The sequence below is a fragment of the Rhagoletis zephyria genome, unplaced genomic scaffold, assembly GCF_001687245.7.
Source record: "Rhagoletis zephyria isolate East Lansing unplaced genomic scaffold, Rhagoletis_zephyria_1.1 Rzeph_scaffold_00400, whole genome shotgun sequence".
Classification (NCBI taxonomy): domain Eukaryota; kingdom Metazoa; phylum Arthropoda; class Insecta; order Diptera; family Tephritidae; genus Rhagoletis; species Rhagoletis zephyria.
Window position 1 is genome coordinate 212,421 of NW_016157484.1, and position 12,635 is coordinate 225,055.

Here is a 12,635-nt window from a genome sequence, read left to right on the forward strand (position 1 = left end):
CCATATTTTAGTAGACAAATATACTTAAGTCTTCGGGTTGCCAGCTAACATTGTCTTCTCTACAACCACTTGTCGTCCTTGTGACATTAGTGACTTTTCTTTTGTATTCGCCTCTGGCTTCTTTTTTTTCCTTATTGGATTTTACGAGTTAAATTTGGCCGCCATTTTTGTCTAGTCGCCGGCAAAGTTTTACCTCTGCGAAAAGGCACGAATTCATAAGAAAACGAGTAAGTTATAAAAAAAAAAAACTCACAACCGCATGTATCCACTTTTGTGAGTGTATAGAATAAATCCAGCATTATCTAATTGTGTAGCGTCGAAGCGTAGAAATGTTTGACGCAATAAATGCCTGTGGAAAGGCGAGCTAACCAAAGTGGGTTAGGCGATTGGCCTTGCCTATGGTGTGTACGTGAACGCCAGATCTGCGTTATATGGTATCATGTGTGTTTATATATGTATGTACAAATATATGTACATACATACGAGTAAGTAACAATATTACCGGGTGTAAGTCCAACGTTGGGACACGCATCAACCGGAAAAAAGCACTCAAGCAAAGACGCTTTATTATTTTGAAATAAAATTTATATATTTTTAGTGGAAGTCATAAACATGTAAGCACATACAAACACACATAGAATAGAAATACATATAAGGACATGTATCCGCAAAGATGTAATAGCACTAAATAGCTTTAGCAAAGAAGAAGGAATTGTTACAAATGGAAATGGAATGGAAGATGTAACTTAACTAGAGACAAGCCTTATACAAAGAAGCACATGTACCTACATACATATGTACTTATTGTAACTAAATCTCTAGTTCTGAACTGGTGCGCCTATAGTTTATTTAGACCCACTACTGGTTCGCGATAAATCTCTTTTGCATGCAAGCAACTGGCGAATTTAGCACGGTGATGTCACAGGAAGTGGAAATTGTCCGCCGGTGAATTACCTTTTCTATAATTCCGAATAAGAATAGACTGATGTTTGAAAAGTAAGTCTTTTTGCCTTTCCATGGTAGCGGATTTTTAAATATTTGCAAAGAAATGTGTTTTCAATCTGCAATCAAGTTTGTTTGAATAAAAATAATTCAAATTGAGCATTTTAACCGACATACACTGCCGGCAAAAAGTATTGGCACAGCAAATTTTTTCACAATATATGCAACAATTTTTTTCTTATATTTTTCCGCCAATTTCTTATAAAAATATGGCTCATTCTACAGCAAAAAATTGTACATATAATTCCTAAATTTTGTACAAAACTAACGAAAATGCAGCAAATTTTCATGTAAATTTTCAACTTTTTAATCAGATTTTTTTTAAGTTTTTTGAGTATGCAGATTTGTAGCCCAATCAATTTTATTATAGCTAGTAGCTAGGAATTATCGTTGATTTTTGGCAATTTTTTGCACGCAGTCTCTTCCATACAAAAAAAAAAAGTGTTTCGAAAATACTTTATATGGAAAAAATGCAAAACACCTTCAACAAAAAAACCCCAAAAATAAATGCGATTTTTTACTAACTCCGAACTTGCATTTTTTTAATAGAATTTAATGGGCTACAAAACCGCATATTCAAAAAATTTCTAAAAAAAATCTGATTGAAAAGTTGAAAATTTGTTGACTTTTCGGGAGTTTTGCACAAAGTTTAGGAATTATATTTTTATGTTTTTTGTTGTATTCTTATAAAAAATTTTCGAAAAAAATTAGAAAAAATTTATGCATATATGTATTGTGAATAATTTGCTGTGCCAGTACTTTTTGACGGCAGTGTACCTTTGGCTGTAGCTGAGTTAGCAGAGGTGCTTGCTGTAATTGGTAATGGCGTTTTCTTTTCTCGAAAAAAAAATATGTCACCTTCTTATGTGGCAACATTATCAGAGTGCAACATTTTAATGAAAGAGCACGCAATATGCATGTGAAGATGCTGAGAAAAGAACACGAAAACTTGACAGCCCTGGTGCAAGGCAGAATAAAAGCAACATTATTTCGAGGAAAGAAAACGCTATAAGATTCCAGAAGGTGCCAAGATGTTAAATTGTTTAAAAAAAAATGTTGTTTTGTATTAACAAACTATGAAAAAGCATCTGCGAAGTGCAGAATTAAATTGTATTTGAACGAGAAAAAGCCGCCAAACAAATATATCTTTAAAGTGAACAAGCCACTCGCGGCATCCCTTTTTCGATAGTTCCGAACTAGTTCTAAGCTCATCATCTTAAATAAAGTTTTATAATCAAAAGTTTTGTTAGTCCATGGGCTTTATCACATTTTCTGTGACCATTTTGGATTCAGCAAATTTGCATATCACCGAAAAGAAATGGCTAACAATAAAATAGGTCGTTCGGTTTTTTAGAAAACGACACATTTCTAACTGTTATTGCTTCGTGCAATAATATATAATTTTTAAGAAAAAGTGGACTTGGCAGCAACTTTTCACTCTTAGCAAGCGATATATAATTTTAAAAAGCAGAGTACAATAGATTTCTTTAAAGTACCTGCCACATTTCGCTGCTTTTGAACTGTTGGCGAATAGTTACTATCGGACTGGTTCGTTTTTGACGATAAAGATCTAGTACGGAACTAGATATTTTGTCCATCAATTCGGCTTTTCCCCACAGGCACATGCATTCACGTATTACAATTAATATGAATTATTAATATAGGAGTGCGTGTATGCGTCAGTGAATTACTGAAAATGCTCAACTGCGCAATGCACAATAACTGCACTGAGTAGTCTTCAATAAAATAGCGATTAAATTGGCGATATTTACTTTCAAATACATACTACAACCAATTCCCCTACATTGCTGCGCTCATAAAGATAGAGGTAAAGATAAAGATCTATAGCACTAATACAGTGCCGGCCACCTGAATAGCGTCCTATTTTGATGCTCAGTGTTGGCATTTTTTTCCTTTTATTTATTTAAAATTCAATAATGTTTTATAAAAATATAACATACCGATACTATAACAAAAACCATTTAAAACCTATTTTTAAACTTTATAAAAAGTTTTAATACAAATTTGAAACTACTTAAAAAACAAAATGTTTAGAACTTTTAAGAGTATGCAGTTGTATAGCCCCTACAATTTAAGTACAATAAAATGCAAAAACGCCTGTTGGTTTTTAATAATTTATACATTTAATGAAAATCTGTTGATTTATTAAAAATATTTTACAAAGTTTTAAAATCGGATTTACATGGTTTTTGTTATAGAATATTGTATATTGTTACAAAAAATTTATGAATTTTGTATAAACAAAAGGGAAACTGTGAATACTGACTGTTGAAAAAGGCCACTATTCAAGTGCCTGCACTGTATGTATATGTATACTATCGGCTATGGCATGCGCACTGGGTTTAAAATTTCCCCTTATCTTTAATCCTTCTCTCTGTACTTAATAGACCTCAATTTTTTTTTAACCAGTTAGAAAGTTTAACCTAGCAAATGCAGAAGCCTATTTACCATTAAACAGTTCGTGGCATAGACTGGGTCGAATTATTCCTTTCTGTGTATCACTGAAACCTGAAAGAGATGGAATGGACCCTTTTACATAACAGAACATAAACAAAGCACTGACACATTGTGCGTTACATTCGATCCTCCTAAAATGCGATTGCCACACCCAGCGTTACAGTAGGACCATTTTTTTTTTATTAAAAATCGCCTATCTAGGATTACAATGCTTTCAGCGGCTCTATTCTGTATCAGTGACAAATTTTTGTCACCGTTTTTTTACGGAAAAATATATGAAAAAATTTAAATTTGTCAGTAAAAAAATTTTGGCACCTATACAGAATTGGGTCATAAGAATATTTTTGGTATATTTAAAAAAAAAACTATCCTTATGGCTGTAATTTGTAGACAATTGGTATAAAATTTCCTGTGGGGTACTATATAATATACATACATAAAAACTCGTACCATTTAGGTTCCATACACGTAAAAATATGTATGAGTAATATGAACACAAGCTGCAGTTTATAATATTCCAGTAAAATTGATAATCTAACTTTCCTGGAACCTGACTGCCAGACTGAGTGAATAAGTTGATGATTTTAATAAAAAAATATATATGTAAATCTGCAGAATATATAAGGCCCTTGCCAAGGACGTTCCGAGCTATATAAATTTCTGGGTGAAAAGTTCTCCAAACACATCTCAACATCTGAGAGTTGGTGAAATCTCTGCAAATGGAAGTGGTAAACGCCGTTTTAGTATAGCGCACAAGGTGCTATTGAAAATCTAGTCCACCCAACCCAATGAATGCCAATCTTTTAAAAATATTTTCAGATATAGCGAGTTAATTTTTGTATGTACTCAGATCCCTTTAGTATATTTTTTTGTGAATTTGGCAACACAAGGGTAATTTATATTTAAAACTAGTCTATATCTATATGTCGAGGTTACCAGACTCGATATATATATATATATTTATTATTAATTTATAATATTACAGTTACAGTTCAGATACCACAATTTTTCGCTGACCAATTCCGCTATACATTTATTTATTTAGTCGTAAGTACCTCACCAGGGTTGCCACTGAAAATTGAAATTGATTTTTAACAAATTTTTGCCACCGTTCTTTTTTTTATTTAACAGTTGTCATTCATAAAAACTGGCATTGCACGATATGTTCGCCTTTTATCGATATGTATGTATGTATGTGTTTAAAAAATGTGCACTAAATCGTTCGAAAATTAATGCAATAAAGTAGATTACACGAAAGTTTTATTTATTTTTCAAGCAAAAATCTACTAAAATTAAAAAAAAATTAGCTTTTTACCATCCCAAATTTTTTCTATAAATTTTGATAATAATTTAACAAATTGGCAACCCTGTGCCTAACCCTTTGACCGTTTATCGCGCTAACACCTCGTCGTCTGAGTCAGAAACTTTACACCTAACTAACCTTTATTAGTAGCTCAGTTGCATTCGTTGCAAAACCATTCGCTGTTGAAAGCATTGTGTTTAGTATATTTCACTTGTAATCGCTCGAACTGATAAGAAAATGATATTAACGAAATACGATTTGCACGCGTTCAAGGAAGGAGAATGTGATACTATCATTTTAAGAAACTCCGATTTAAAGCAAAGTGATGTTAATATAATAGCTAAAAAATTTTCGCGTTTAGCTTATTTGGATTTATCTGACAACGGGGAAATTGGTAAAAAAAAAGTGCAATGAAAATTAAAAGAACAACAATTGCATTGGCGTTCGTTACCTTAATAAACATATGTACATATGTGACGCCGCACGAAGGAACACACCTTAGGGTCTTTTGCGAAATTTTACAGGATTTGCACCACGTTAAAGATAGGGATGCAAACAATGCATCGGTGTTTTTGAAACATCGATGATATCGGTTCAATATTCGATATTTGCCGTTGATGTTAACAATTTACTAACATCGCGAAATTGACGATAGATCGATGGCAGTTTTACCGATGTTTTAAATATCGGCTTTAAAGTGACTCTCCGGCTTTCTCTTTATTCAATATTGCTTTAAATTGTAAAACATCGGAAACCATCGATTTATCGATGTTTCTCTGGCGATCTATTTTAGACTCGATGTTCTTTTCTCCAATGCATCGAAGCAGCGATCTATCGATGTTACTGCTCAAAATTTGCATCCCTTGTTAAAGATCAACTCAAATTTAAAATTATGGATGAAAACCAGCGTTGCCGTTTTGATACAATTGTATCATTTTTGATACCTTTATTCTAAATTTTGTGATTTGATACTTTTTTGTTTACAAATGCCCCATTTTGATACCTTGGCTGGCAGAAATTAATTTTTGAAAACTATGAATAATATTGCTAGTTTAAATGTAAATATTTTTTTTTTTTGGATGTGGTAACTCTTATAAGGGAAAGACAACCCGGAATTTCTTTGCAAACGCCGCTGTTATAGAACCCCTAAACACGGAACCTAGATAGGTCGTTCACTTTTCTAACTAAAAACTGTCAACAGTGACGTGTGTGCCAAGACACTTGTGTACATATGCTCTGACTGTTTGTCTGATGACAGGAGATACTTCGTTTTGTCCTCATTCACCACCAGATCCACAGGCTTTGCTTCTCGAGAAGGCAGAACAGGCGAAGCTTTTTTTTACCACAACAAGAACGATTTTATCACAACAATAACGATTTGCCTCAGTAGGTTGTCGGACGTTTTGTTGTGGAAGCTGGATTTTCCGACGGTGTGGCCAAAGATCCCTTCATTGCCCACCGAGGTATGTCGCTCCAAGCGCTTGGGTGTATCGTCCTTCTCTTCCGGCGAGACGTGGGATCAACTGAGCGAGATGCTGAATTATATCACTTTGATGCAGATTGTGTCCAGATGCTCTTCCACTGGTGTGAAAGATAGTGCTCGGTGACGGGGTCTCTCTTCAACCACAAATACAACATTGAATTTACGCTGTAGAAGACGTCGCAAGGTCCCAAGAATTTTTTGTCTTCCACTGTCCATCGCATTCCTTGTAGGGTGGTGATGCCAGCCTTTGTCTTCACGATGGCATCAACCAGCCGGGCAGAGGCACTTTACCCATTCAGGAGCCGAAAAAACGCCATTTTGTATCCGCGATTTTGAATTTTTAATAAGAGATTTCGAATTCGTAATCATCGATCACAAAAACTCTTAGATACGAAGTGTAGTGAAGTTTGAAAAATCACATGGTAATATTATTTTGATCTAATCAGCATAGGGGTTGTTAAGGGTTGTTCTTCCCCTTAATAACCGTAATTGACTTGATCTAGAAAAACGGTAAAATACGCGACCTTTGTTTAAGTCTATACTTTCCGAAAATGCTTTATTTTTTCATGGGTGCAAAATTTATTCGCACAGTGCATATCCTATATTTAATGTAATAGATGATAAGCATTTAAATGTGATCATTTTACCAAATCGAAACCAAAAATTGATTACAATAATAAAGAAAGTGATAAATAATAACATTAATTGTGCTACTTACAGATTCCGTTAAACTTATTGACCCGGTAACATTGTACCTTAGAAATTGTACAATTATGCGCGATATATACTGCCGGTATGGCCGTAGATATCTGAAAACCCTAGACATTGCCGGCTGTTCAATCAATCTTGAAGAACACCTCATTAAACGTGCATACCCAAGGCTAGAAAACTTGACTCTCAGCTGGAAGCCAGGCATTAAATGGCACAGTGTACTTCGGAAATTGGGAAGATTACGGCGATTGACTATAGAAAGTGTTTGCACCCATACCCATAACCGCATATGCCCGCGTCTCTGCCGACAGGGTTGGACAAGTTTCGTTGTAGCACTTATGATGAGCGAAAAAATAAAGACGATTAATTTCGGCGGACGTCTCGGCGATGAAAACTTTGCTAAATTAAAAATGCTGCCGGACAGGGAGCTTGGATTTCGTATTTGGAACGGTGCTGCTAACTGCTTATCCAATTTATATACTCTAGAAAACTTATACACACTCTATCTGGAGCATACGAATAACGTAACGAATGCAGATTTGCTGAAACTGATTACGAATTGTCCAAACTTGAGGAAAATCACACTTGATCATTGTGATGGTGTGTCGAATGATTTCCTTTTCAGAGCAGCTGAGTTTTTGAAGGAACGCGATAAGGACGAACCACTTAAACCCCGATTGAATTTGGAGTTGTGCGGCTGCGATAACATTACAGAAAATATAAGAGAGGTATGTATGTATACTAAGCACTGGAATGTCTAAGTAAAAGTTCTATAACATTTTCACTGAACTCTCCATCTTTTCCAGGATCCTCAATATGCCCGAGCAGAGTCCGCTATGAGTTTAATTTTATTCTTCGACTGCAAACATCCAACGAGTGACTACCGAAATGAGTAAGTACATATAAAAACGAAGATCGAGAATCCTAAAGTAAAAGCACTAAATCTCTGCTCCACTTTCACGCAGCCTCATCATTCCCTACCCGGCACCAAATGTACAACTAAGCATTTACATACTTTTCGAAATCTTTGGAAGGCTTGAACGACCCCTACACATGCAGCCGTTTGCATCTGTTTGCATCGATTTTGAAAACGTTGCCATCGAAGAAGAGCGACATTTAAAAATTGTTCAATTCTTTAAAGCGAAAATTGTGGACAATAACATGTACGATACCTACCTGCAGATCATAGCTGAGGACAAGAACTTTTTCGAAAATCGTCAACCACCCATTGCTATGCAATTGAAGTTAAAATGTAAGGTGGTTGAGCTTGAAACAATATTTGATGATTTTCCCAAGATTGAGCGAGTACAATTGCTACATTGTGTTATTGATGAGAATAAGTTGCCCAAAAACAAGGAAATCACCAGCGTAAAGAATTTAGAAATAGTGGACGCAAACCCACTTTATTTGTGGACAAAATTGGTGGAGTACTTTCCGAATATCAACGAAGTAAAGTTGAAAATCGCATCATTGAATGAAGTATTGAGTACTAATTTGCTGAATGAAGAGCCCAAATTAAAGGGCCTTACAGTACTGGATAACATCACGCGCCTAACTATCTCGGTTGGTATCAAGGACGATTATGTAAAATTATTAACGGATCTACCGAATTTGAAAATATTCTCCATCCAAGATAACGACCAAATTACGGGTACGATTCTACTCTTAATGCTTCTCTTGTATTTGTTCCGAGTTTACATACACACATGTGTACATATCAGGGACCGTAACAGTTACAACTGTTATTAAAAAAAAAAATGGCTCTTTAGCAATAATTTTTGACTTTTATTTGATTACTCCTTAAATAACACGTATTTCAGATTTTTATTTTATAAATACAAAATAACAATTATTTTTGATTTTCATTTTAATAATCAGCAAATAACAGTTATTTTTGATTTTTATATTATATGTCTTAGATAACTGTTATTGAAAGCTTTTATTCATAAAAGTCAACTATAAAAATATTTAGTTCAGTGACTTTTACTTTCAAAAGTCATCAATATAAATCAGTCACTGACTTTTCTTTTTAAAGTCATACTTATAAGAGTCATTTTTAAGTATACTGCTAAAAATGATCATGACTTTGAGGAATAAAAGTCACTGACTGATTTTTATTGAAGACTTTTGTAAATAAAAATTTACAATAACTGTTATCTAAGACATTTAATATAAAAATCAAAAATAACTGTTTGCACATTATTTAGATAAAAATCAAAAATAATTCTTATTTTGGATTTATAAAATAAAAATAAAAAACTTAAATTTTTTTTTAATTCTGCAAAAAAAAATTACAAAAAAAGTTTATTCTCAAATTTGATTCTCGGTGAAAAAAAAAACAAATCGAGTAGTTGTAGAACATTTCCTTCATAGTAAATTTTTCAATGACAGTTTTCATCAATTACTGTTATGTTCGGTCCCTGGTACATATATATGTATGTATGTAGCATGTGTCTTAAATTTTCTTACTCTAATTTCGTTAGGCAAATACATTTCCGAACTGAATAGAGTAGAGGAGCTGCAGCTATATCTTTGCGAAAATTTAAACAAATATTATTTATCTGATATATTAAGTTGCCTATCCTTAAAATCACTTGATATCAGAAAATGTTTTTATACATCCGAAGAACATTTAACGTCGGTACACCTTACGAATGAGATGTATTTAAATTGCGAAACGCTCAGCAAAATCAAAGTTGACTGGCAAAATGGGGAAACAATTATGCTAATACAAATTATTAGCACATTAGTGGACCTTGAAGTGAGCGATTTCATGTATTCTACAATCAGCAGTGATCAAACCGATTTTGCAGAGCGATTTTTTATGACACTTGCCCAGCGTACAAATATTAAAAAGCTTACACTCGAAACTGGTGTGCTAATTAGGAATCTTAATTATTTGGCGCTTTTGCAACACCTAACACATCTGCGCGTACGATATAGTCGTAATTTTGAAGTGACACAGAACTTTTATGAGACTATTGGAAAACTAGTTAATTTGGAATATTTGTACTTGGAAAACTGTGAAGGTTTGTTACATATTGTAGAGAAATGTACAAATCTCAAAGAGGTGAGACTGATTAAGATAGATGATTTCTCTACCACTTTGATTCGTGATCTTGTCAAAGTGTTGAGGCAAGCACGCACCAAGGAGCAGCTTCCATTAAAATTATATATCCTCAATAAGAACAAACTCCCGGCTTTCATGTACAGCGAGCTCAAAGGTGATTACTCGCAGGAAACAATTGTTCTTGGACAAGAGTATGGTTTCGACGAACGATCAGATACAGAAAGTAATGATGCTGATGGTGTAAGTTTCTATTAGGTTTTATATTGCTTTATTTTTTGCTTTCAAAGCTATTATGCCGCGTTTACATTATTCCAATAGCACACCTGTCCGGTATGTTGGTTCGTTAATGGCATTATGTAAACAGGCAGCGGAATGAATTGATTCCAATGACTGAATTCTCGATCTTTTTTTTTTTTAAGCTTTAGTGCATGTATTATAAATTAATATTAATATTATATTATAATTTAATTAACAGATCACTGATATTAAAGATTACATACAAATTGTCAATGTGAAATTTGAAGGCGACCGGGCAAATTCATCATTCGATTACGAGGAATTCATGGATGAAATGACCACTTTTGATTGAAACATGTTATTCGTTGAAGAAAACAAGCGATCGCGAAATGAAAAAGTGAATCTAAATATAATTGTATAGTTTACAGACTAGTTACTTACATTACATCTTTTTTATGGGGCAATTCACGTCAAATGGCCCAAGTGCGCTGAGTGGTGCAAAACAAGAATGGGAAAAAATATTTGAAAACTATAATTTTTTATATATAATGTACTGGCTATCCGCTGATGTTATGCGTTTTCCAAAACTTTCCCATTTTTATGGCGAAGAGTCGGAACGATTTTTTTTTTTATTATTCTCAATAACGGTCTTTTTTTTATATTGTTTTTAGTCACCTCTATCGAAATGACAGGTCTTTTTATATAGAAATTATTAATAAACAAGTAGGTTTTAAGCAAAAAACCGAATATTTTTTAAATGTCGGGACGTATAAGCAGGTATAAGTGTCCCGATTTTTCATATTTGTACCGATTAAGACCCGATTTTCAGTATTTATTTTTTTATTCATTTATTAAAACTCTTCCTGTACTCTGGCCAAAAACAATTTTTCATACAAACCATGCAGTACTTTCGTTATCACAAAGGACATAGAATAAATATAAGTGAGCCATAAACATGGCCAGCATCCTTATTAGTAATATTTAAATATAATTAATTAAATTATAAAAAATAATACTAATACTCTATAAAAAATCGTGGATATGAAAAACATAAGCTGTAGATAGAGTGGCAAAAATATATGTAAATGATCTACAAATTTTGAAATTTTTTCTTACATGTTTTTTTTAGAGAGCAAGTTATATTTTCATAAAAAAAAAATAACAAACATTTTTAAATATTTTTCTCTTGGTTTTGTTTTAAATAAACTGCCATTTTATTTTAAGAACAAAATTGTATGTTCGATATTTGGCCAAAGAAATTTGATCACCGCAGCTATCATGGCCTCATATATGGCTAATGTGACCAACTATTTCATAGCTCAAAAAAGTACAGGTTACGTTGGGCTAAGCTAACGCCGTGAGCCGATTACGAAATTTCGATCACTGAGAGCTCAGTGTTTGTTCAGAAGTGCGAGCCAAAATGCTTCCATCCTAGTCTCGCGAAAGTGTGGAGATGATTCTACTTCATCTTTCTCTTGACAGCTGATCAGTCGAAATTCCCAGTCTCACCGCATGATTACCAATCGCACAGTGCCCCGTCAGAACTCCCATCACTAGCTCTGAAGAGATAACGTGTTTTAAAGTGCCCTATAAAAACATTTGCTGCAGCAGAGAAACGTCTTCTTTTCCTTTTTTATGTCACAAAAGGACCTAGTTTCCCTTAGCCTAATAGCAGTTCGTGCTACGACAATTCTGTCTGCAATATCCGCAGGCGCCGTGTTCAACATATGTAGTATGTTAAGCGCCAGTGTAGGTGTGGTTCCTATTGCTCCGCTAATTCCTGTTTTACGAGTGTAGCCTTCTCTAGTGAGTTTCACCAGACAAGGGCTCCTTGAAAGAATATAGGCATAAATCTGGTTTCTTAGAGCTAATGCACTAATTTTTGCGATAGACCCCACCTTTTACCGATAGCTCCCCTACAGCGGCAAAGGCAACCGACACCTTTCTTACCCTTTCCTCAATTCTAGGCTTCTACGACAGCCGCCGTTGATGGCCCTCCTTGTTACCTGGTTCAGGTAACCTTAACCAAAGTTCCACATCATCTACATAGGCGATCACCCGACAGCCCACTTTTTCCAGTTCCTCTAGGAGGTCGTTTACAACCGCCATTCAGAACCGGGCAGAGAGAATACCACCTTGTGGAGTGGTCCTCTTGGCTCCCTCCAATCCTTGGAAATGTACCAGGTCCTCACGCAGTTCGCATAAATAGGATCAAACCAATTGCACGACACCTTCAGAGCCTTTTGCAGCTTCGCAGGTATGATGCCATCGGTCCCCGGCGACTTGAATGTTTTGAACGAATTTATCGCCCAGGCCATGTGACGACGATCGTACAAAAGATAGGAGAATTA

The 12,635-nt window shown here is 34.5% G+C and overlaps 1 protein-coding gene across 1 annotated transcript; it reads left to right on the forward strand.

Annotated features, from left to right (window-relative positions):
* Nucleotides 1-4,966: 4,966 nt before the first annotated feature.
* LOC108359499 (uncharacterized) lies at nucleotides 4,967-11,031 on the forward strand. The gene is made up of 6 exons (XM_017611396.1): nucleotides 4,967-5,177; nucleotides 6,987-7,705; nucleotides 7,784-7,869; nucleotides 7,943-8,628; nucleotides 9,461-10,287; nucleotides 10,523-11,031. The coding sequence occupies exons 1-6, from the start codon at nucleotides 5,021-5,023 to the stop codon at nucleotides 10,634-10,636; spliced, it is 2,589 nt and encodes an 862-aa protein (XP_017466885.1). The 5' UTR covers nucleotides 4,967-5,020; the 3' UTR covers nucleotides 10,637-11,031.
* Nucleotides 11,032-12,635: the final 1,604 nt, after the last annotated feature.

Coding starts and splice junctions, on each gene's coding strand:
- LOC108359499 (XM_017611396.1), top strand. CDS start 5,021: ATGATATTAACGAAATACGATTTGCACGCGTTCAAGGAAGGAGAATGT. Junction 7,706..7,783: donor TTACAGAAAATATAAGAGAG/GTATGTATGTAT, acceptor CATCTTTTCCAG/GATCCTCAATATGCCCGAGC. Junction 8,629..9,460: donor AGATAACGACCAAATTACGG/GTACGATTCTAC, acceptor TAATTTCGTTAG/GCAAATACATTTCCGAACTG.